The sequence below is a fragment of the Numenius arquata genome, chromosome 2 (assembly GCF_964106895.1).
Source record: "Numenius arquata chromosome 2, bNumArq3.hap1.1, whole genome shotgun sequence".
Classification (NCBI taxonomy): Eukaryota; Metazoa; Chordata; class Aves; order Charadriiformes; family Scolopacidae; genus Numenius; species Numenius arquata.
In genome coordinates this window covers 121,901,930-121,928,680 of record NC_133577.1, presented here as the reverse complement: position 1 = coordinate 121,928,680, position 26,751 = coordinate 121,901,930, and the positions used below count along the sequence as shown (strand labels likewise).

Below are 26,751 nucleotides of genomic sequence, written 5' to 3'. Positions count from 1 at the left end.
ACTAAAAGGACGTGCTAACAACTGAGAAGTATTAAGTCTTTAAAAGTCCATAAGGCCTTAAAGATGATACAGGTAATTTTTCTGATGAGAAAGAACTGTACAATCATCCTGCAGTAATTCTTGTACTATAGTTGTTCTTTAGTGTGTGGAAGCATAAAGGATTTTCTGTTGTTTGGGTTTTTTTTTTTTTCTTTTCATAAATTTATTCCTAAAAGGCCAGCAGGGATAGAGTAGAGAGCTAGAGATGTACATCTACAAAAAAAGCATGGGCAAGGTTTTTGCCCAGGGAAGAGGTTTGGGTTGCTTACATGCTACTTTTCTGCTCCCTTCCCATCCCAAACCAGCTCAGGTCAGGAGGAATCGTGTCTGGAATATGCTTCAAATATACGTACCCAGAGAAGCAGGTTTTGGTACTGCACACTGGCCCTGTTGTTCTGTGAGGGTTCAGTTTTCAGAAGCAATGTGGGGTCTCAGGCAATCCCTTGTTCTGAGCATGTCTCACCAGAGCCAGGAGAAGACTCCTGTTTTGTCCAACAGCACCAAGGCTGCCTTATCCCAGGCCTATGAGCTGATACACTGCTTGTGTGCAGACAGACCAAATTACAAATGCACAGTAAGTTGGGACAGTCCTGTCTCAGAGAGTTGGGCTGCACGTTAGCTACATCATAGCAAGCACAAGGTAAAAAAGAGCAGGCAGGAGGTAAAGAAGATATAAGGATGATCTGGTTAGTGTTAAAGTAAAGGATTTCTGGAACTGCATGGAAAGCAAACTCCCATGTACATCGTTCATGTTCATTGTACATGTTCATCACTAGAGTCTATTGGCGTGGCAAAGATGAGTACCATTTACCCGTCCAAGTGCAATGACAGTGCCACTTAGTGATGCTGACCAGTCACCTCAAGGAACAGAAGGTTTTATTATTTCTTAGTTACTAGTTACTAGATAATGTGCTGAACAGAATCCCATGAAATTAACCTTTAAGATGACACAGTAAAAGGAAATGAGTCATTCCAGGCGATGTTCATCACTATGTGAGCACCGAGCTTGCTAAATTAGTTCTGTCATAGTGTGGGCGAAGTGGAATCAATCCATATCATTCATACATTTGCTGCTCATACAGACAGTTTTGGGACTGCTAAATAGAAATAAGCATTTACTTATGTCCAAATAAAGCAAAGTTTTGTATTACATATACTGATTATACTTTCCAAATGGGTCTGAAGTGACTGATTAGAGAGAACTGAGAGTTCCTGAGATGAATGTGAAAGAAAGGATAAAAGGAAGCAAAATTCTAGGCAAGAGCTTTCATGACTGGTGTTAATGGGGAAGTAGAAACAGTTTTAGTCTTAGACAATGCTAAAGAAGGAAAAGACAATCTTTCATCTTCTTATTCACAGACCACTGTACTATTCTTAGAAGTATCCGCTTATCTCGGTGATAGTAATAGCTCTGCAATTCGCACAGTGGAAGCTGACTGATTAGTTGGAAAGTAGGGGCTTTCTTCTGATTGAGTAGCTGTAGAGAACATGAGACAAGAAAACACTTCCCACTGTTTAGGAAGCAGTGAAGATCTAAAGAAGGAACTGAAAATATCTTTGTGTCACAGTGACCTTTGTTGAAAATGATGCAGACAGACTGGTAGATATGATAAAAACAGCTTTACACCAGACGAGCAGTTAGTTGAACACGGGCTGAGGCACACAGTCCCCTATCTGGATGAATACCTGTCAGTGATGCACACTGACGGGCTGCAGTGCCATCTCAGAGGTTCTGTCTCTGAACAGAGACTAGCTGGAAGACCACCTGACAGCAGATAAATGCTTCTCTGTTGCCTATAGTTTCCATACATATTGAAAAATTTAGTGCCACCTAATGGCACATTCCAAATTTCAAATGTGTTAAATCTCTGTACAGGAGTGCTTTTGCAAGGGATCTGTAAATGCTGTTACCTATATTTGTTAATGATTCACACTAAGAATTTCTAATTCAGTATGCTTAATCATATATCTTGGGATGTAATATGCATTGTTTAGACATGAAGATTACTAGGCCCCACAGGCAGTACAAGGATTCCTGTTTGCTGGCTTTAAATGTATGAACAGGGAGTCATCACACAGCTTCCTCGATTTCAGCAACATAACAACACATGAAACTAAACCATTGCACCTAAGTGCTCAGGTGTGTTTACAGGTGAAATTTAACTAGCTATTTTGTCAAAGTGAGACAGATATTCTAGACCATCCTTAAACAAGTTTACTGCTATAGCTTTATGGACATAGCTGTCTCTCATAGTAGAAATCATGACTATGTCAACAAAGTATTGCTTTAGCCCATTGGGTTTATATCAGCACGTGTACACTTACAAAGTCCATTAGCAAAAAGGAGTTGGACTACACCACCACCAATCTACATGTCTTTTAAATAACCCCAGGGATGGTCACTCAACCACTTCCCTGGGCAGCCTGTTCCAATGCTTGACAACCCTTTCAGTGAAGAATTTTTTCCTAATATCTCATCTAAACCTCCCCTGGAATAACTTGAGGCCATTTCCTTTTGACCTTCTTTTCTCCAGACTAAACAACCCCAGTTTCTTCAGCCACTCCTCATAAGACTTGTGCTCTAGACCCTTCACCAGCTTTGTTGCCCTTCTCTGAACGCGCCCCAACACCTCAATGTCCCTCCTGTAGTGAGGGGCCCAAAACTTAATTCAGTACTTGAGGTGGGGCCTCACCAGTGCTGAGTGCAGGGGTATGATCACTTCCCTAGTCCTGATGGCCGCACTGTTTCTGATATGGGCCAGGATGCCATTGGCCTTCTTGGCCACCTGGGCACACTGCTGGCTCATATTCAGCCAGCTGTCGACCAACAACCCCAGGTCCTTTTCTGCCAGGCAGCTTTCCAGCCACTGTTCCCTGAGCCTGTAGCGCTGCATGGGGTTGTTGTGACCCAAGTGCGGGACCTGGAAATTGGCCTTGTTGAATTTCATCCCATTGGCCTTGGCCCATCGATCCAGTCTGTCCAGATCCCTCTGTAGAGCCTTCCTACCCTCAAGCAGATCAACACTCCCACCCAACTTGGTGTTGTCTGCATGTATAATGGCATTCCACAGAGTAACTGTATGTTGTATGATGCAATATCTCCTTTTGTTTGTTTGAGCCTGTCCTCCGGGTAGCGTCATCCATCAGTAGAAAGTGAGCTTTAGTATTAGAATTGCAATTTGGACATCATGCCCGGTTCTCAACTGTCATTGAATTCAATGGAAGAACCAGTAAAATCATGCTCAGTTTGATGAATTTCAGTTTATAAAAGCACATACTTTGAAGAAGTGCCAAATATGAATGAAACCAAGTTTCCATCTGCACTTTGCATTTTTAGGTCTTCAGGATGCATTATGAGTTCAGTTCTTTTCATTTGCCTGAGAAGAAAGTATACACTATGATTAGGAGTGGTCCTGCAGGCCTCCAGGCAATTGGCAAAGAAGAAATACAAATGGCAATTATATTTCTATTGCCTCAGAGCCTTTGGAATGAACTGGAAAAATTGACTGGGCTTCTGATTACTTTCTTTAAAATTTGTTGTATACATTCAAGACAACACTTATTATCATCTGTAAAAAAAATGATCAAATGAGATGAATCTGGTTCATTACTTTTAGAGAAAATAATTATTAGTTTTGGTGAAGATAAAGAAATGCCTTTGAAATGTTGATGAGTTGATAGGCAATTTAGCAATTCCTAGGATACTTTTTACCCAAGGAGAATTGCTCAAACGCTTTCATCTCTAAAGCACGCAATATCATTTGTGCTTCACTCTTTTATTGTATTCAGTGTGTTTGTGGGATTTATAGTTTCAGCTGGCATTTTTTACTGCTTACATATATTTTTACCTTACTTACACCTTTGTTATATAACTGATTCACAATATTTCACAGATGTAATTGCTCAGTTTTGAGCTTTTGCTTAAGTTTCCTCTAGAAGAAAGGAAACCATTTTTATTCAGTTAAATACAATACCTATTTTTCCTCTTTATGCTTGGGAAAGAATATTTAGTGGTTTGACATAAAGAAACAGAGATGATTGTTTTAGTCTCTTGCATTGTTTGACACTAACAATTTTATTATACCAATCCCGGGAAAAAGATTTTCACCTGTACAACAGCTTTGGTGAAATGTAAGCAATCTTAAAAGATTAAATAGTGAAATGATCAAACTCCTTTGTCCTTGTTGACCCATAATGCACATTTGAGCTTGATTCTACAGAGTTGAAATGTCAGTTTGACACTTACATTGGCAGTTTAAAAATAATGCTCAATATCTCACTTGGGGCATGTTTTTGAAGGAGAATAGGCCATTGCAATTCCCATTGAAGCTAAAGTGAGGATGCAGTGCTGAGAATTCAGTAATGGTTCAGTGTTTAAATTTGGGTTTGATGCATAAATAAGACACACAAGTTTTAAGAAATAGGGACAGAGGTGGTTGTAGGGCTAACATGTAGTTGCTAGTTTGAGACTATGAGAGCATCAAAGTAAACAGGCTTATTACTGTTGTTGCTACAGGGCAAGAGGTTGCCTGTACAGGCAGCAATTATTGCCGCGCAGCAGCAGAAACAGCAGGATGGGTGCTTGCACGGCACATCGGCATGGAGCACTCAGGCCAGGAACTCATCCTTCTGGCACCTTCCTTGCCCCTACCTAGCCACAGCTTTATCAAGACCAACACTTCATTCTTTGACCCAAGAATCCTTACACCAGATCTCATAGGCTGTATTATTCCCTGTGAGTTTTGATGTACTCCATTACTTCAGCAGAAAAGCCGTGAAGTGCCTTCAGGAGACTTGAAAATGAGCCCTGAAACTACCAGCCTTCTCCTCCTCTTGCTTGTCATCAGCTGCAAGCAGGGTCTTTTTGTGGCTGTTGTCATCCTTGGGGTAACAGCAGCTTCTACCCTGGGGAAACTGCTTTCCCTGGAGGGGCATGAATAATATTTCTAGAGCTACAGTTATCAGTAAAGGCATGTGGCATTGTCGCCAAAATCGGGAATAAACTCCTTAACACCAATGTAGTCTTAAGAAGCAGGCATTCTTTTATTCGGCGCCGGGGCATGGGGGATCTCTCCACCCAACATGTCCACCGAATGCAAGATTCACAGAGACTTATATCCATACAGAATATGCATAGTCATTATATTTCCCAGAACTCATTAAAATATTCACGTCACCCTGGCACGTGCGCATTAAGTCCGTTCATGGAAGGTCTTGGGTGGTCCCTAGTGGCATTCGGTGGTCACTCAGGAATGAAGTCTCAGTGAATTCTTGGTGGTTCTTTCCATATGAGGCATTGACTTGGAGTGTCCTTCTGTTTGATCAGTATTGCTGGTTTGTGCTGATAACTCTTTGAGTGGATTGGGGAATGTAAATGCTTTTGCAACTCCTTCATTTATTTTTCAGGTTTGTAAACAGGTTCTTTCTGATGGTATTCTTCACTGTTTGTTTCTGTTTGTACTTGCGAAAGGCGCCCTTAATCCTTTTAGTTACAAATTTACATATCTGCTGGACTCTCAGTTCCTGACTGTAACAGTATCATACACATGTTTTGTTTGTCTTCCTGATGCTTACGTGCTGAACTCAGTCTATTAATGGTGATCATAAGAAACACACAAGTATACAGGGACAGGCTGGATCATTTGTTCTAGTGTAGGTAATGAGAAGAAATAGAAGCCGTTGCTAATCAGTATACATGCCAAAGCTAACTTGAATTTGCCTTTATCTTCAAGGATTTAAAATAAATAAATAAATGCATTGGATTACTAAAGCCAGCGGGCAATGAATGTAACGTGATCGGTTGTTCTGACTGGTTTATCCTTAGCTGCCCTCTACTTGTCACATGCAGGACCACGAATGCCTGCCCTGCAGAGGACCTGGATATGGAGTTTTATTCGATACCAAAGGAGAGCAGAGTCCTTGCCCTGCCCTGTTCTCACACTCACTAGCTCCTGGCCCAGCACCACGTTCAGGAGGTTCCATCTTCCCTTCCAGTACCCGCTGCCTGGGATGGTTGGTCAGGACATCAATATTGGCTCCTGCTGTGCCACTGCTCGCAGGTGCCCATCTCAGGCATCCCCTATCGTGGTCCCTGGGTGACTCCATCCATCCATCTCCTGGATCTCCAGGTTGTTCCCCGGCTGAAAGGCCTCCTTTCCTTTCCAAGGCCACTTAATTTTGGGAGCCCTCCTTTTAAGCACCTCCTCTTCTTTCTGGGCCCACAACATCCCTGGTTTCCTCGATCAAAACTGTGTATGTGGAGAAACATATCGCATGAGCTGTCTGCTAACTGGCGGTTCTGTCTCATTTTTCATGATTAACTGGAGCACTTGGGAAGGGTCACTTTCCTTTAACCCAGATGTTATCAGTATTTCGAACCAGATCATACTGGTTGCAGATGGCAAGTAGCCACTTCTGCCTGAGAGTTCAAAAGTTCAATTTCAAGCATCCATACACACATGCACATGCACCCAATTATCTGCCTCCTGCTAGCATTCACAATTTAAGCTATTTTTGCCTATGATAATACTAAGTAGTTTTTCTAGTTCTATTAAAACCAATAAAAAAGAACGACACATTTATCATATAATTTCCCTCCAAGAACCTGCAGCTGTAAGGGATTTGCTATTGAAATTATTATTGCAACTCTGCCATGAAGAAGGAACTCATGCACTGTCAAAAAAGTTCTCCTTATGTCTCTTGGGGTAATGTAAATCCAACTTTTGAATCAGAATTTGACATCAATAGAAAATATGGAACAGTCAAACAGGAACATACTTGTGTTACTATTTTATTACTTTGCTCCTTTCCTGTAGCTTCTCTCTTACCCTGGCTGGTGTAGAGTTGATTAGTTCTTGGTCTTCACATACTGTTTTTTCTGTTCTTGCCTGGATGCTATTTCTCATATCGAGTACTTGAGCTATGATTTGGGTTCCAAAAAGCTTATAATAATAATATATTATTATAATATAAAGTTACATTATTATAATATAATGTAAATTATTATACTATATTAATTATTGTGACACATAGTGTGTATTAAATATTATATAATGTATAACATTATAATATAAAATTACAGTAAAAGCCTGTTTTTACCATCTTAAGTGAGCATTAATGTAAGTTGATTAGGTATGTAGCTGCCAGATAATCATATCACATCTTGAATGTACAGTATAGCTTCAGTAATTGTGCATTCAAATTTCTTTTAGAGAACCCTACAGAGAATCATAGAATCACATAACCACGTGCCTAATCGGGAATCATTTATTTACAAGGCTATTTCTTTCTTCATGCATGAATTCTACATTTATTACAATGGACCTGTTTGTGAAAATAATGCTACTTCCTTGATCAAGTACTGCAGATCAAATTTATATACAGCGATGTTTATAAAAAAACTTTGTGTGACAGTTATAAGTATGTTGGAGATGTGTGAGCATCAGCAAAATTACATTCTAAGGTAGTGAGAAAAGTATTATTATTTAAAATTGTTTAATTTAAATTATTTAATTTTAAATTAAATTTAATTATTTAAACTTAAAATTTAATTATTTAATTTACATTTTTTTTAAAAAAAAAGCAAATTTATTTGCATGTCATGGACCATCCTCATTGAGATATATGGCAGTTGTTACTGAGGCTCACTTCCCTTTCTCTGACTCATGTAGCAGATTTGCAAGTGTGGTTTAACCCCAGTAGGCAGCTAAGCCCCAGACAGCCGCTCACTCACTCCCCTGCTGTGAGATGGGAGAGAGATGGCTCTGTCCCAGCCAAAGCCAGTACAGTGCGTTGAAGTGTACTTTTAAATATGACCATGCACAAGTTTCCATCCCTATTTGATTTGGTCTCTCTGGCTCTACTCATAAAATTTACTCTTAAATCACATTTAAACCTGCAAGATTTTCCTCGCTCAGGTTGTACCAAGACAGCGAGTAGTGTTTGAGCTCCCAAGAAAGGCTACTTTGGGAACTGGAAACACTGCTCTGGGCAGCCTTAGCAGCACACAAGGGAGCTGAGTTGCTCTGTGAATCCATCAGTGAAACTGGACTACCATTAATGTCACTCAGCAGATGTTCCTAGAAATGGGGCTTGTGCCTAATTTTATCACTGAACTTGGAAGAACAAATATTTATTGAAAACAGAAATCCTGCAGTTTTTCAACTTTAATGTTAAAATCCCAGTAATTTCTAACTGGTAACTTCTAGTTTCTCTCATTTGTCTAGCAGGTATGTATTCTGTACTTCTTAAAGTTGAATAATCCTAACATTTTTCACTAAAATCCTTTATGAATGAGTTATAGGGACATGAAAGCTCAGAGTTGATATCCTTGATACTTCTCAAGTACTCTCTCCTACAACTCTATTAACGTTAGCAAGATTTCTGATGCACAAACACACTTAGCTTTACTGATAGCACTTGTCACTTGCAAATCTCAAAGTTAATGTACAATACCATTATCTTTCCACCACAGCTTTTTAACACATAAAGAAACTGAGGCACAAAGAGGAGAATTGGCTGGTCGCCTGTCTGGCTGAAGCAAAAGCAGAACTGCCTCTCAGTCTCTGATAATGCCCTATTAATCCCCTTCATTTGAGGTACACAATCTTCCAGTTCATTCTTCTCATTGTTGATAGGGTACAGCTGCCAGTTTGCTAAACTGAGAGAAAAAAATAAAATTCCATTTCTGTTTCTAGGATGGATTTATAATTTTAGATGACAAATGAGGGAATCAATGCACATATTTTTAGGTGTCAGGCAAGAAAATATCTTACCTAAGCTTGTATTATCGGCTTCTTTTCTAACCACAAGTGAAAGAATGGTACCCCAAGGCACATGATTCATCTCGTTTCAAATAGGTGTCAGATGAGATGAACCATCCAAAGAGAAGCCTGCTTCTCTTCATTCATTAGCTACTCTAAATTCCTAGAGAGCTACCGAGGCAAGACTCTTACCTTTAAACAGCTAAAAATTCGCACATTGACTCTAAGCCCAAAGCAAGGTAAAACCAAAAGATTTTGTCCGTGTTCATGACAGTTCTTACCTGCAGACATCCATAGTGGTAACCATGCTCTTTTCTTTATTTCTCTAAATCTGTTCAAAATTTGATTAAAAAAAAGCCCCAAAAGCGATTTTATGCATTTTCACCTGTGGTTCAGATTATTGATTGTTGAAAACAGGCAATAATCAAAAAAATCTGCTCTATATTCTTTCTACAGTGGTCCTACATGTATGGACATGCTTCATGTCAGGAATTTGCACAAACATGAAGTTAACTTCTTCAAGAGAAGCGTAGCAAATGTTGATTGAAATAGTCATTCCAATAGTTAGAATTCCATGGTTCTGACAACTCTATGAAGGGGAAATATTTTGATAGCTAATATGAAATCAAGAGTTTCTTAATCTCTGTGAACAGGTTACTATTCCCTGTAGAGAAACCAATACCTATTGCTTAGAAGCTATACCTATATCTTAGAAGCTATTGTATAAAATGTTTTTTCCTGAATTAGTTGACTGGCACATCTAGTCAAATTTCTGCAGTAATATTTATTTATTTGATTAAATATTAGAGCATCTATTTCCATCTCAGAACATACCATTAAGAACTTGCAAACAGATCTATTTATACTGTAATTAAAAATCTGTGTTCTACCCTAGTAATTCCTAGTGATACCAAATTACTGTTGTTGGTAATAAAAATGTCCATGAAACGATAGAAAATGTGAGAAAAAAAGCAAAAAAAACCCAAACCCCAATACAGCCTCCTTTTTTTAAAAAGCCACTTCCCCTATGCCTATGTCTATGTTAGCATAAAAATAGAAGCTGGATTTCTTATGAAATAAACTTTTCTTCCTGAAAAAAATGGGAGATAAAATTGCTTCAGTTTCAAATTAAATATTACATAAAATGAAAAATTTAGGATTGAAAAATCCTTTTAAAATTGAAAAGCTATTTATTTTGAAAAAAGATAAAGAATTACTTCAGTTTTTCCAACTAAAACAGTGCCGAACATTTTAATTTGGTTTATAAGTAACTTCAAAGATAACGAATCTGCCTATCTGAAAACTCAGTATGTGACTGAAAAATTTAGCTCAGCTTGAATTAGAACATGAACATGTTGTTTTCAAGATAATATAATGGATTTACCATACCTACTTACATTATGAAGAGCATTATTTCCCAAAATTTTTCTTAAAAGGAGATTTATACGTATACAATTGAAAAATAGATACATTCAGGAGATGAGAACTGCATAGCACTAGCCAGCAGTTTGTATTCAGTTTCCTTAGTTTTCAGGTTATGTGACACTCACAAATGAGATAATAGTGAGCAAATTCTACTTTATGTTTGAATAATCACATGGTGTCAGAACTGCAAAATTGCCCCCAGAGTACAGAGGTTGATTATATGACAGAGTGACTCCTATTAGAACACATCAAGTAAAGATCTCACTCTATCCTACATGACAGAGTGGTATTTTAAAGTCTTCAGTCATTCTCATTAAGAAGGTTGACTTTTCATTTGAACAGTGGTGTTTGCTTACTGTGAGTCACAAAAACTTTCTGTTCTTGTTTGTACGTGACCTTAAGTAGCACTGCCATCCAATGCATAACCATGGCCTTTGCTCATTCCTAACATGCAGTCAGTGTTTAAATTATCCCAGTAAATCCATTGTTTTCTGAATTGGACTCTAGTCTCTTAGTAGTGACATTGCTGGAGAGCGCCAGAGCAGCGCAGATCTTCAAGGAGTCCCAAGAAAGGCAGCAGATTGGAGGTCCTCAGTTTAGAGAAACTTTTCTATTGGATTAGTGTTCTTTCTCCATTGAGTCTCCCTCTTCTTATCCTCTGGGTCCTTAAGTTGGCAAACATGTGATGGTCTTGGAAGTGCCTTTGCACATTTTTAGAAGCTGATAGTAATTGTGAACTTTTGTTTCTCTACCTCATACCTCTGTGTGTCACTGGAAAATTTTGATGGGTTACTCTCTGACCTTTTTTTTCCTTATGTCAGGATTTTATGGCCTCAATCCTGTTCTTTTTGTTCCTGCCATTATCTCTTGCAAAATAGTATCCAGTCAAGCAAAATTCTGTGAACTCTTTAATCTCCTGCTTACTTAGGGAAGCCAAACTCTCAGGGACTCTAGCAAGAACATTGCAGAAAATATCTTTGACATTGTTTTGTTCATAGAATATTTTGAATTGGAAGGGACCCTTAAAGGTCATCTAGTCCACCTGCCCTGCAATGAGCATCTTCAACTAGAAGGTTGCTTCTACATCTTCAACTAGATCAGGTTGCTCAGAGCCCCATCCAACCTGACCTTCAATGTTTCCAGGGATAGAGCATCTACCAGCTCCTGGGGAAACCTGTTCCAGTAAGTCATCACCCTCATTGTAAAAATGTCTTCCTTCTATCTAGTCCAAATCTACCCTCTTTTAGTTTAAAACCGTTGCACCTTGTTCTGTCGCAACAGGCCCTGCTAAAAGTCTGACTCCACCTTTCTTATATGCCCCCTTGAAGTACTGAAATGCCTCAGTAAGGTCTCCTCAGAGCCTTCTCTTCTCCAGGCTGAACAACCCCAACTCTCTCAGCCTGTCCTCATAGGAGTGGTGTTCCATCCCTCTGATCATTTCTGTGGCTCTCCTCTGGACCTGCTCCAACGGGTCCATGTCTTTCCTGTGCTGAGGGCTTAAGAGCTGGACACAGTACTCCAGATGGGGTCTCGCCAGGCAGAGTAGAGGGGCAGAATCACCTCCTTCAACTTGCTGGCCACGCTTTTTTTGATACAGCCCAGGATACAGTTGTGTTTCTGGGCTGCAAGCACACATTGCCAGCTAATGTCCAGCTTTTCATCCATCAGTAGCCCCAAGTCCTTTCTGGGAGGGCTGCTCTCAATCCATTCATCCCCCAGCCTGTATTGATACCAGGGGTTGGCCTGACTCAGATGTAAGGCCCTGCACTTGGCCTTATTGAACCTCATGAGGTTCACATGGGTGCACTTCTTGAGCTTGTCCAGGTCCCTCTGGATGGCATCCTGTCCCTTAGGTGTCTCAACCGCACCCCTCAGCTTGGTGTCATCTGCAAACTTGCTGAGGGTGCACTCGATCCCACTGTCTGTGTCATCAATAAAGATAATGAACAATACTGGTCTCAGTAAGGACCCCTTAGGGACACCACTCATCACTGATGTCCATCTGTACATTAAACCATTGACCACTAGCTTCTAGATCTGACCATCCAACCAATTCCTCATCCACAGAACAGTTCACACATCAAATCCTTATCTCTCCAATTGAGAGAGAAGGATGTTGTGGGGAACCTCGTCAAAGGCCTTACAGAAGTCCAGATAGTTAACAGATAGCTCTTCCTTTGTCCACTGATGCAGTTACTTCATCATAGAACACCAGTAGCTTGATCAGGCAGGACTTGCCCTTGGTGAAGCCATGCTGGCTGTCTTGAATCACCTCCCTGTCCTCCATATGCCTTAGCATAGCTTCTAGAAGGATCTATTCCATGATCTTCCCAGGCACAGAGGTGGAGCTGACAGGTTTATAGTTCCCAGAGTCATCCTTTCTACCCTTTTTAAAAATGGATGCAATGTTTCCCTTTTTCCAATGACTGGGGACTTCATCTGACTGCCTTGACTTTTCAAATGTCATGGAGAGTGCCTTGGCAACTACATCAGCCAACTCCCTCAGGACTCTGGAATGCATCTTGTCAGGTCCCATAGATTTCTGTATATTCAGGTTCCTCAGGTGTTGATGAAGCTGATCTTCTCTTACAGTGGGAGGGGCATTTCTCTCCCGGCCTGTCATCCCACAGCTTGTCATGGGCAAGGCTGATATTGCCCCCTCCCCCCTCAAGCCTAGAGATAGGAGGCAGAACAGAATTTCATGTTTAAGTCCTTCATTGACATATAGACACCAGCACTACTGAGGCTGGAGAGTCTGGGTCTGTCTTGGATCCACCCTGTTGAGCTTGATCTTGGCAGAGATTTGCCTCGTAAAGGGACAATCAGGCTGTGGGTATCTTAGCAGCAGCCCATGGGCCTCCTCCTGAATGAGATATGGGTAATTTCACTCCTCCTCTGTAGAAGACAGAGCATTAAAGCTTTTTTTTATTTGAAAGTACAAAGGAATTTTTTACTCTAATAACTTATGTCAGTTTTTTTTAATGTAAATTAAGAGTTGTGCTTAGAGTCTAATTGTTTTGACAACAGAACAGTGTTTTATATAGACTTTGACGTGTTTGCTGCAGTAATTTATAGTCTTAAAGATACTAGAAACTAAGTAATACACAGTTATTCTTCAGACACACACTGTAACTGCCTCAAGAACTGTATGTTTGCATCTCATGACATGTCCCTCTTGCCCCTCCAAAATAATATTCCGAAACCAAATATCACTCCCTTCTCAGTTGTAACTGATAGAAGCTGGACTAAGAACTGCATTTGTGTAAATAAGAATAATTTTTTCCTCAAAAATGGAAATTGAAAAAAATCCCACTGAATTCTGCACACACCAATATTGATAAATTCAGAATGCAGACAGGGAACTAGTTTACACTAGTTTAAATTCATACCTGACATTAAACACCCATGAAAAGACTGGTTTTTATGCATTTACCCCTCATGAAGGAGGCAGCAAAGAGAAATTCCTGCAGCCTCATTCTTTACTGATCTTTAGATGAATCTTTAGGTGACTTTGAATTAAACAGATTTTTCATTCTACTGTATATATATATTATTACATGATTTTGAAAAAAATCTGAAGTTCTAGTAAAGCGCTTTTAAAAATAGATATTTTGTTAACACAACCTGATAGTGTTAAGACTCTCAGTTAAATTAGAGCTCTCTACAGGAAGCTCATCTCTCTGGCAAAATCATTCTAATCTTTCATATGACATTACGGAAAGCAAAGTAAATACGTTATGCTCTATAGCTTCCGTAAACAGTATATTTTGAAAAACATTTATTTTTCTGAAACACTGAATAATTACAATGCACCACAGCATTTTGTTCAGCATGGTATAACTGATCATCTGTCTGTAAATCTAACGTAATATAATGTTTGAGGATAAAGTAGTGGGGAAAACACTAAAAAATTATCATTATTTCTATCATAGTTATTTTCATAAACAGTAACTCTAATCTTTCATTTGCTGAGAGCTTCAATTCAGGTCATACAAATACATCCAGATCATCACTTCTTGCCTTAGTGTAGTTTGCCCTGAAGGGTGATCTACAGAATCATGTGCCAATATGTATAAAAATCTGAAAGCAGACTAAATTAGAAAGGGGTTTAGTACTGCGTTGATAACTGCAGCTGTAGCCATCAGTGGTGTGGTGTATAGCTGCCTGTAAATGCCAAATACACTCCGAATACAAGGTTGATTTGCTCTGGCAGTACTTTTATCAATGCCATTTCATAGCAGCAGCACAGCAGCCATAAGGCATAGGCAGCTCCATTATATCATTTCTATTCGATGATCAACATATCCATTTTTAAGAATTGTGAGTGTTGTCTATATAATAATTATTGTAATAATGGAAAATATTCAGCCTGGGTGTGCATGATGAATGGGAGAGGAAGTTAAGGTGTCTACAAAAAATAATGAGTTTTGGGGTGATTCATGCCCAGCAGTACAGGGAAATACATTAACACATTGACTTTCATCAACCTATTTTTAACCATCAGAAAGGTTTAGAAATAAAAGAAAAATAACTGGAGAACACAGACCATAAAGTAATTTGGTATTGAATGTCAGACTGCAAGTTGATGTTGTTTCTCCTTGTTCTGAGTGCACATTTAACTTTTATAGCACTTTCCAGGATTTCAAAGTAATGTTTCTGGATTTTAATTCTTCTATGAAATAGGCAGATACTAACATTCACATTCTACTGATTGGAGGTGCTAGCCTAGAGAGTCCAATTTTCTTTTCCTCTGTGACCGTTGGACCAGTGAAAAAATGCAACTCAAACTGACATGTTTATTTTGCATAAGAATAAACAATGCAAACTATGAAGAATCAGAGAATAAACCCCAGCAATCTGTGTGCATAACTGTGGTGTAACCAAAACCAGAGGCTCGATTCTAATATTGTAATGTCTAGATCTTTTTACAGTCCAATAGGAGACCATCCCTGAGACTCTAAAAATGGAAAAATAATAGTTTTTATACATGTGTGGTCTGATTTTTTGGAAGCATTTACAAACTCTTAGTGACATAGCAAACAACAGTTTTACCACTTCTCAGCTGCTTTGAGCATACTGGGTAGGAGACTGCAGTATAACAGTGTATGCAAAGTTTACATAGGTTAATTTTGTGATAGTGTACATTGTGTTACACGTGGAAATAAAATTAAAGAGGTGTTCAATGGCTTAGTTTAGTATTTCTGTATTTGAAGCAACTATGTTGGGATTCATATTCAGGGAACTATAATCCTTTGATGATTTTCAGATTCCTTTCAATTTCAACTTTAATCATGCAGCCAGCTCATGTCTTAAAAGGTGAATCTGAAGAGAACAGAAAATGTGGAAAATAATGGAATACGGGTAGAAACTGAAATATGTATTGTGTGTTCCAGCTGACAGTCAGAAACTCTAATACCAAGACCTATTCTGTCTGCATTTTCTATAATTTGTTTGTGCTTTTTTTATCAATAGGAATGTTATATATGCAGCCACATTGAGTTAATAGTACAGTTTTATCACCCAGGTGGTGGACTGAAGGATGCATTTATTGAGAGCATCCACCCAAATGGAGTGGGAGCTCTTCAAATACATTTTTTTATATATATATCCTTGCAAATAAATATTTCTGCCCTTGATTACTACTAAGGAAGCAGAAAAAAAAATTGTACAAGAATTTCTGGGATAGATGTAGGAACTGATACATGATACATGGCCTTTCCAAATTCAGGCCATGCCCAACCCCCAAAGACACTTCAGTTATTTTACTCAGTTTCCTCTTCTTTCAGTGGCTTTTTCATGCCATATACTCAGTATCTTTCTCAAGGCTACAGGATAAAGGAACAAACCACTCTCCTACCAGCTCTATGTGAAGTAATGGGATCTAAATAACTGATAAATGCATGGTTCCATGGAGTAAATGAAAATAACAATGTTCAAGATCTTAATGCAAAGCCAAGGACTCACCAGTTACAGAGAAGAAAGATATACGTAGCTCTTCTGGGTCTAAGATTAGATATTCTGAAGCAACAGCATAGGGTATTTGCAACTTTGCTATATTGTTTCTGTGGATAAATAAATCACCTAAATTTTCAAGTCTTAACAGCTTCCCTAGTATGACATTCACTTCCGAGAATAAGTAGTCATTTATCTGGTATTCTCCTGCAGTATGCGTTTCTCCTGAAAACTCTTCTGAATATGAAAACAGAATATTATACGTAGTCCAAGGCTGTGGCTCTGAATCACTTCTAGTACTGGTATTTAAGGGAAGCTGTTATCTCTATCAGATTTCTAAACTCTGTGTCATTCCTGGTGTACCCACATACAGAGCAAAGTTTGGTCCAAAGGTGTTGTACAGCTAGTATCTAATAATTTGATTTTTTTAAAAGAGCATTTACCTCAGTGTTTTACATTAATGCAAGTCAGGAGTAAAGCTAATGGAATCCCTCCAACTACTGCAAGCAGAAAGAGAACCAGTGTCTGGGTCCATGGCAGGGAGCATTCACAGACACAGCGCTTGAACAACATCTCTGAAGAAACAGCACTCAAACCATTGGCCATGAACACAGATTGCATGAGCACTAAAGAGATCCACTCCTGAAATGCCTGTAGGTTAATGTGTTTGATGTGACCATGATACCATCTAATCTTCACTGTTAACCATTAAAAGCAACAAATATATTATCAAAGGTTCTGTATCACCATAGCATAGCAAATTTTGAGGTAGGAAATACTTTTAAAATTAAGGTTATTTAGTTACTTGTTTGATCAAGACCATAGTTGCTAGTGTTTTTTGATCACTCTGTAAGTCTGTCTTGGATATCTTTTCTTTATCATAACTCCTAAAGGAGGCAATAATACAATGATTCACCTTATCAGCTCTCAGATCTTTCTTATAGTTTAGTTTTAAATAGGATGACAGCTCAATAGTTTAATTAATCATTACTTAATGAGGACAGAGTCTACCCAAAGGAACTACATCAAAGCACCTGTACCAAAAAGTAGGAGAAGAACGAACAATTGGTTTTGTTTAAGTTTCTCCTAAATACTGTGTTCCATGATACAGGATGCAATTATATCTAACTCTTAAACTTCAATGTAAATCAAGATTTTAAAAGAAGCTATGAGACTTAGACACACAGAAATTTCAACAGTATCCATGTAACTAATTTTGGATTATTTTATATTGCAGAGACTTTTTCAATATTGCTAAATATTTCTTCTCTTCATGAAAAAACAGATAAATAGTGTGAGTATGTATCCACTCGAGTACAGGAGTTTAAAGAGATAAGGAACAATTATTCATTATTCCTCAGTTAGACCAAATCATTTAATTCATGGAACTTCACTCTGAATGATTTATGGATCTCACAGTGCACATCTAATATCCCCAGAATCAGCTATTTCTCCTTCCTTTGATAAATAGAGCTACAGTATATATGGAAAAAGAACATTAGCATAACCTATAAAGAAAAATTTAACTATTTTCATAGAATCATAGAATCATAGAATCATTCAGCTTGGAAAAGACCCTTGGGATCATCGAGTCCAACCATCTACCCTACTCTACAAAGTTTTTCCCTACACCATATCCCCCAACACCACATCTAAAGAACTCTTAAACTCATCCAAGGATGGTGACTCAACCACCTCCCTGGGCAGCCCATTCCATTTTACACAGAACCACAAAATAGTTGAGGCTGGTAAGCACCTCTGGAGATCAGCTGGTTCAAAGCAGGGTCAGTGAGAGCAGGTTGCCCACGGCTGTGTCCTGTTGGGTTTTGAACACCTCCAAGGACAGACACTCCACAACCTCTCTGGACAATATGCAATTTTGCAATACTTGTAGGCATACAGAAACATTAAAGATTAAGAAGTGCATTATTTTATGCAGGCAGTTGAACATTAGTAGTGAACTGCATGTTGCACTTCTTGATTGAGCAGTTATAAAACATTTCACAAGACGGAACAGGGAACAATATCCACACAGTCCTTGCTATTATGTAAGATTTTTTTTTTTTCTAACAGTTGATCCACATATGATGTTTATAATTCTAAATAGTCAGCAATTAGAAGGCTTATTTGTTTAGCATGAGCATTAAAAATTATCAGCAGAAGATTACTGGTTCAAACCATGTGGTCAGTCCAAGCAAGTTCAGTAGACCAGCTCCTCATATTTGGGCACAGGTTTACTCAGGCTGCTGAGAAATTGTATATAGTGTTGTAAGCTTAAGTCTGGACCCACATTTGAATTCAAATTAATCTTTTTTCCATATTATTAAAACTTTCTACACCAAAATACTCTTCCCCAAAATTTCAGAGATCTTCCAGGATCAACAAAGCATGCTGAATGCTCCCCAGGGACCCCAGGTAATTATTTCAAGTACTTTCATCCCTGGGATGACAGAAGCTACTTTTTAACAGTCCCTGACTCCCCACTGTTAAAAGCAGATTTCAAGTTTCACCAGTACTTAGTTTCCATTTAACAAGCTGTCAAATGACTAGTCAAAATGTCAGAAAAAAAGAAATCAGTTCAGCAGAGTTTTCAAGTTTTATTGTTATCAGATAATTGGCCTACTCATGCCTAAACAAAAATAATAGATTTTAACATTTTACTTGTTGCTAAAAAGAGCTTGGCAATCTTGAACAGCATTAAGCTGCGTGTGTTAAGTATGGCAATATAAAACAATACAACAAAATCCCACCCTCTCCTTCTTGTGATGGTTTGGGTGAAACGTGGGCCCTTCCTCACTTCTGCAGCGTAAGCACTGACCCTCCCTCCAGAAGCAAGCTCTTAGTTTAAGTACTGAGAGCAGCAATGATAACAAATATAGGAGACTTCAAGATATTTATTTGGTACTTATAAAGAAGATGACAATGGCTGTACTGTGTCAGAGAAAAGGTACACTTAGATTTTGATAACATCTCCCACTGTGGTCAATAACATGACCATGTTGTGGAAGAATATATGAACACAATAGGCTTCTTTCTGTCTTTCAGTACAATAGGACTGTAGCATGTTTTTTTTATGGAAAGGATGGCATTAATCTAGCTAAATGTGGATATCTCCATGGCAGTTATGAATGTATGAGGTTCCCACTCTATGATAATCATTTTCTAATCAGCAGAAAATGATAAACTTCTCCTTATTCCAGGTTCTAAATGTCACCATAAAGTAGATACCAAAAAGACTGAGCAATTTGTGTGTGTCAGCACACTTAGTGGAGCAGGGCGGAGGTCTTGTTGTATAAAGCCGATCTGCTGACTGTGGGAACTGATATTGCTAAAAATGTCATTGCTCACCATCAGTGCAGCATGTAGCTGTCCCAATAAAATTAAAAAAAAAAAAAAAAAGATGCTAGAAGAAATTATGGATTCAATTATGAGGGCAATTACTAGTTCTTCTTCAGTCAGCAGACTTGTCATAGAGCAATATAAGTTTTCTAATTTTCCTGTTTGTTTTTTATCTACTAAACTAGTGATTTGAAGTATACAATGTTTTGGAAATGTGGATAACATCTCCAGACTACCAAAGACCAGTTACAGAATGTGATCGGATTTTAGGCAAAAAACTTCATTATCACTGGTATCGTGTGACTTCTCAGTACTTTTTTTCTCTTTTTGTTGATTAGACTCTCATTCTTCCTCCTAAAGGTTTTCTTTGTAACATTGGGGTTTTTTTTCAGCAAAATGTATTTAGCAGTTACTCCTTAAGAAAAGAGAAGTCAGGTTCTTGCCTAAAAACTTTTTCCTTAGACCCCAAGGCTATCAGTCAGATTAATGAATCACGAAATGACGGAATTTTCAGAGTTGGAAGGGACCTGTAGAGATCATCTAGTCCAACTCCCCTGCTAAAGCAGGATTTCCTATAGCACATTACTCAGAAGTGCATCCAGGAGGGTCTTGAAAATCTCCAGTGCTCTGTCACCCTCACCATAAAGAAGTTTTTCCTCATATTTGAATGGAACGTCCTATGTTCCAGCTTGTGCCCGTTACCCCTCATCCTATCACTGGGAACCACTGAAAAGAGTCCAGCTCCATCATCCCTCAACCCACCCTTTAGGTACTTGTAAACATTAGTTATTAGTTATTATTAAACATGAAGTTATCACGGAATCACGGAATTGTCAGAGTTGGAAGGGACCTCTAGAGACCATGTAGTCCAACTCCCCTGCTGGAGCAGGATTGCCTAGAGCACATCACTCAGGACTGCATCAAGGCAGGTCTTGAAAATCTCCAGAGAAGGGGACTCCACAACCTCCCTGGGCAGCCTGTTCCAGGGCTCTGTCACCCTCACCGTAAAGAAGTTTCTCCTCATATTTAAATGGAACTTCCTGTGTTCCAGCTTGCGCCCGTTGCCCCTCGTCCTATCGCTGGAAACCACTGAAAAGAGTCCAGCTCCATCATCCTTCGACCCACCCTTTATGTACTTGTAAACATAGATACGGTCTCCCCTCAACCTTCTCTTCTCCAGGCTAAAGAGCCCCAGCTTTTTGAGCCTTTCCTCATAAGGGAGATGCTCCAATCCCTTAATCATCTTGGTTGCCCTACGTTGGACTTATGTTTAAATTGTTTTGATTTTTAACATTCATGAATCCACAAGGCAGCCAATAAAATGAATATACCCCAATACTGATGGCTTAAATGGGTCTCTGTGTGAGCCAAGGTGGTTGAGATGCAATTTCCTTTTGGTTTGCTGTTTTGTTTACGTCTGCTTGGCCTTAGTGACTGGGTGAGTGACTGCAGTGCTGTTGCACTCAGTAGTGAAACTCTCACCAGTGGAAATGACACCTGATTTCCGAATCCCAGTGCTGCAGAGGTACTCAGCTAGGCTCTTCCTGCTGGTCTTTTAAATTAAAGCAAGTTGTTGACGATAACCTTACTGCTCCCCTGGTAAATTTTCTTCTGAAGCCATGCAAGCAGGATGTGATAAACCTAGGACGGTAGCTGGATGCATTTTGTCAACAAAGCTCTTTTTTTTTTTTAAAAAAAAAGGATGTTAATCACTTTCTCAAACATCTAAAACTTCCCAGTTATATTCTTGTTCATTGCCAGCACATAGAAGTGGTGGCTTGGCTTGCCTTACTCAAGAAGTTCGTACTGTCCTACTCAACATCCTATGCCATGATAGCATTATGAGGGCACACATTGACAAGAAAACAAAAATGTCAGTTCCTTCCTTTCTAGAAGCCTTCTAAAGACAGAGTGTGTGCTGTTATATTTGTATGGCAGAAAATCAGGGGGAGCTGCATTTATTCGTAATTACTGCTGCTTTATTGCAGAGGAACTGAGCTTAAAACCAGATCTGCTCTAACAAGCAAAAGCAAGATCATGCTTTTGAGTGATGGCTGGTAAATGAAAGGGGCTAGATTTTAGGAAAAGAAAAATCTATTTTGGCACTAAGCAGCTGGCTTTACTGCCTTCTGAGCATCACTTTTTAGTCATTCTGCACAGTCTGTATTTCTGTGAACTGCTGCAAACAAAATTATAAATTGTTACTGAGAAATGTTATGCGCAAATCTGGTATTTCAAATCCTAATTCATGGAATCCTATGGAAAATTTTGTAATATAAAGTTATAGTTTTTATTTCTCATATTCTTTCATTGTCAAATAATTTCATCTGCTTTATTCCATGAACAAGTCTCATTATATTTTATTTAGGGGCTTGTTTTCCTATGAGTTTACCTCCACATTTCACTTCATTGTTTTTCCCATTTGTTTTATGCAACAGCACAGGATTGTGAAATAAAAATGTGACCCAGGTGAAGACTTGGTTTTGTCTGTGTAAGTCGTAGCAAGCTAAGTGTTTGTGGTTTTCCTTGCTGTGTGGATGAAGTGGTTTTCAGATGTTTTGTAATACATTGCTTTTAGTGGACTACTAAGAATTCAGTATCTTGTCCCAGTAAGCATTTTTTCCTCCAAAGCCTGAGGCTTGGATTTTGACATTTGTACATTAGTTAATCTCTTTGGAGTCATCCTTATGACTAGTTCAAAATATGAATGCAGCTCTCAGAACCTGAGCTTTAACTCCCAGATATGAATCTACGGTTTGCTTTTTGTAAGCATTTTACTGTACTAAAAGATTTCTCATCTTACCAGAATACACCTCACATGATTTATAGAGGGATTGACTCTGCAAATACTGAGCATAAAATTTCATTGTAGCGATACCTTGCTCCATACTGAGTCTCCTCGCTCAGTCCTGGGATACTTGGAAGACACAACAGACTAGTTCAGTATACAGTATTTTTCAGCCTGTTTATCATAGGTCTGTTTCTATCTTCCACAATGAATTATGTTCAGCTGTTTTGTCACTTCTTCATAATAAAAGATATGGAAGAAAAATTTAAACCTGAATATTTCCAGGCTGATGTTTGAAATAAGGAGGTACTTTTTTCATTTAAAATCAGCTTGGCCAATTGCCTTCATCTTCTGTTTTCTTAAGTGACAAAGTAGAGAAAATGTATTTGAATTACCAAATCACATTCACAAATTAGTCCCATTTTGAGGCTCAGCTTCTGAACAGCAATGTGCTACTGTAGGGAACAGTTATCTTCCAAGACCATGGCTGGCCAGGTAATGTCTGATATATAAAATGTTTTGGTTTCTTGCCATGTTGGTAGGTCTGCATGGTTTTGATATTGCAAGTTTTTCAGTATCATGCAACACAGACTGAGGAGAGTGTCTGTGTAGTTTGAATCAGGTAGGAATTAATCTCCTCACTTGCTTCAGCAGGTAAGTTGTAGCTGATGGGACACTAACACCCAACAGTCTAATCTGTGTGAAGTGAAAGTGCTTTGCTAATGTGTTATGCCATTTAAACAGCATTCACTGAATGTTACATTAAATCTTCTTGTCAAAGCAGTCCATCTGATGCCTTTGTCAAAATCTGAGCACTTAACCTCATGCTGTTTTGCCTTCTTAGGAATGCAGGTGCTGGAATGGAATGGCATCCCCTTGACTGGGAAAACTTATGAAGAAGTCCAGAGCATTATTATGCAACATAGTGGGGAAGCAGAAATATGTGTAAGACTGTGAGTTTTTCCCCATCTTTCTGTTTCCATTTTTTTGGCTTTTCATGGCTTTTTTTTTTTCTTTTAATTTACAGTTGTTAAGGTGGAACCTTTGTTAGCACAAGGCATCAATGTAATAATTAGCAAGAGTTCACTGTGAGTGTGGGAGGTCTGTTTGTTTCTTTTTTACTTTCTAAAGTCATAAGGAAAGATAAGCAGAGGCAGATGTTAGTAATTATGCTTTTATAAACACTGATATCTCCATTGTTAGGCCACAGTCTCCTCTCATTGGCACACATGCAATTCACTGAATTTACTGGGGTTAGAAAAAGATGGTAATTTAGCACTAACTTGACTTTTACTGAAATCTTTTACTGAAAGTCATTTAAGCATTGTGAGAAATGTATAAACTTGCATTCAATCCATTAAAGATTTCACCTTAAAAGAACCTTTTATTCTCAGCTCTTTAACAGCATTGCAAGTATGTATCAGCTAAGAAGGGGCCATGCTTGGGAGCTGCTTTCTGTCATGAACCACTATTCATTTATCTACTTAATACAATAATGAGGGTATGAAGAAAGAGTTTCTTTTGTCTCAGGCTTCCTATTGCTTTCTTTAGGGACCTGAACATGCTCTCCGACTCTGAGAATCCCCAGCACCTGGAGCTGCATGAGCCAGTAAAGGCAGGTGAGCGACAACTGTTACTTCGATATTAAAGGACTGGAAAGCAGCTGGAAATTGGATGTGATATAAGTTAGGATAATGGCATTGTAAGCGCAGGTGTTACATCCCAAATCTTATCATGAGCAGAAAGGGGACCACACCTTAGATACAAAGCCAAACATTTATTGTTGGTTATTATTATTAGCCCAGTTCATAGAATCATAGAATCAGACAATCATTTTGATTGGAAGAGGCCTTTAAGATCATCAAGTCCAATCCTTAACCTAGCACTGCCAAGTTACCACTAAACCATGTCCCTCAGCACCGCATCTACACATAGTTCAATCCGTACTGATACAGTCTACACTATCTAATTAATACAAAAGAAATCTCAGCAACAATACTGCAGCTAACATTTGTTATCCAGGGAAAACCTCCTGCTAGCTGCCCCTTCATCTGTTCATGCCACAGAAAACTGTGGCATAACGGTCCCCCTCCGGCGGCAGCTTCTCTGTGCCCTGTGGACAGAGCTTTCACTCCAGGGGCATTGCAGCAAGTCGACAGTGTCCCTGGAGGAATGCGATGTTTGTGGTGAGAGTTTTTGACTCCTCCTTGCTGGGAGGTAGATGATGTTGATGATTCCTTTCTCTTTGCTTCAGGATCCGCTTGGGGCCTTTTTTATCTGTTTTCTAGCATGCTTCATGCCTTGCTTTTTTTGTCACCAGTCAGCAGCTCTGCATTGCCCATGACTTGACTGGATATCATACACTTTGCATGTGATAGATTCTCGTTCTTTGTTCCTTCTGGTACCCCTAAAATTGCTTTTGCCCTGCTTATGAGTTTTTATTAGTGTCAGTAATGGACTGACGAGCTGCTGGTAGCCCTGGGGCCTCAGCTATCATCCTGTGCCCAAATCTTGCAGCCCTCTGCTGTCACCCCAGGCCTGTGCTCCTGCAAGCTGTATCATTAATCTGGAGTCGGAAATACTTCAGTCTACACAGTGAAATTACTGTTGTGCCTTTATGTATCAAAATTATTAAGAATGGATATTGTACTGCACAATTATACAAGGTGAAGCGTAACTCAGACAAATTAAGGTCATATGGTCATTAGACAATTGCTGTTGCACACAGGTAGGCTAAAAGTAAGCTCCTAGCTAATTGGAGCAATTCCAAATAAAACACAAGTCCTAAGGCCTGTGTTAGTTCAATAAAAGGCTTGTGGCCTGTTAATAGTGATGAAAATACAGTATTTACTAAGGTACAGGGCTGCAATAGGAAGTACTTCATGTGAAGTTTTCTTTTGTGACTTCTAAAATGGTAGACGCTTTTGGGAGGATTCCCAAAATCCTTCTGTTCAATCAATACCATGACTGCAGGCTCTTAGTTTGGAGAAGAGGAGGCTGAGGGGGGACCTCATTGCCCTCTACAACTACCTGAAAGGAGGTTGTCGAGAGGTGGGTGTTGGCCTCTTCTCCCAAGGGAATAATGACAGGACCAGAGGAAATGGTATGAAGTTGTGGCAGGGGAGGTTTAGATTAGATAACAGGAAGAATTACTTTACTGAGAGAGTGGTCAGGCACTGGAACAGCCTGCCCAGGGAGGTGGTGGAGTCGCCATCCCTGGAGATATTTAAGAAACGTGTAGACATGGCACTTCAGGGCATGCTCTAGTGCCCGAGATTGTTGGTTTGTGTCTGTTTGTGGGTGGGGTGGGGTGTTGTTGTGGGCGTTTGGTTTGGTTTGGTTTTGGTGTTTGGTGTTCTGGGATTTTTTTTTTTTTTTTTTTTTTATTTTTTTTTTTGTTGGTTGGACTCAATGATCTCAAAGGTCCCATCCAACCAAAAATATTCTGTGATTCTGAGTCATGGTATAAGTCGTACCTAGTCTAGCTTTGAACCAACATCCACAATCTTACTAGTAATGCAGCTTTTCAGCAAGCTCAGAGCAGGTTAAAAGAATGCTTCACACAGCATCATCATTCTGAGTTCTGTGGCTTTGTGGCTGCTCATTTATCAATCAGTACACATTACCTGGATGAAATCTTCCATTTGCTGACCACATAACTCTTCCCATCTATTAATTTACTTACCATCAAGCTACCTTTTGTTGAAAGTGGATGTTACCGATACTAATTGAAAGCAAACACTGAGCCTGACAGAGCTTTGAGGCAGAGCTACCTACAATTTTTTTCTTAGATCAAAAACACCAAAGGCATTCATAGACAGTGGAATTGGGTTTTGAAAGGATAGAAGCTAGAATAAACAATAATTTTTATTAATGGAGAAAACTCAAAATGAGAAAAAACAGAAATAAAGTCAATTCCCCGATTTTTGCAGGCATGCTTCCTCCAAGTCTAGCAATCTTCTAGTGGTTTGTGAGTTGGAACAGCTCTGCAGTCCCTTCTGACCACCAAGCCAGAAGTCCTTTCTTGCCACCACCTCTGAGGTTTTGCAGATTGTGCTTTGGAAAGGAACAGTCTTCATTCCCTCTAGAAATTAAAAACAAATACAGCCTAGCCGGCAGGATAAGGCTAATGTATTGCCTTAAACCTCTCATACTTCTGAGAACCCAGCAAGCAAGCTGAGTCTAGTATGCCTTTAACTCTACTCACTTTAAGGCACATATGAAACTTACTTCACCCCATTTCTCTATTAAATTGAGATTGCCATCTACAAAGGGTAAATTCTCCCCACCCATTCCCAGGCAGCAGGGAGGGCAATCAGACTCCTACCACAGATATCTCACATAGGTGTGTGTAATAAGGGAAGATGAATCAGGGCTCTTACTCTTCATTTGTTTTCATTTTATTCTACTTTGATTAATTTGTAGTGCTAAAATTTTCAGTTCTTT

The 26,751-nt window shown here is 39.1% G+C and overlaps 1 protein-coding gene across 1 annotated transcript in view; it reads left to right on the top strand.

The window, feature by feature from the left end:
• Positions 1–26,751, top strand: part of PCLO (piccolo presynaptic cytomatrix protein) — a 385,829-nt gene that overhangs the window by 275,047 nt on the left and 84,031 nt on the right. The window contains exons 12-13 of the mRNA XM_074166467.1: positions 23,150–23,258; positions 23,857–23,924. Coding sequence (XP_074022568.1) covers positions 23,150–23,258; positions 23,857–23,924 — 177 coding nt within the window. The remainder of the gene's footprint in view (positions 1–23,149; positions 23,259–23,856; positions 23,925–26,751) is intronic.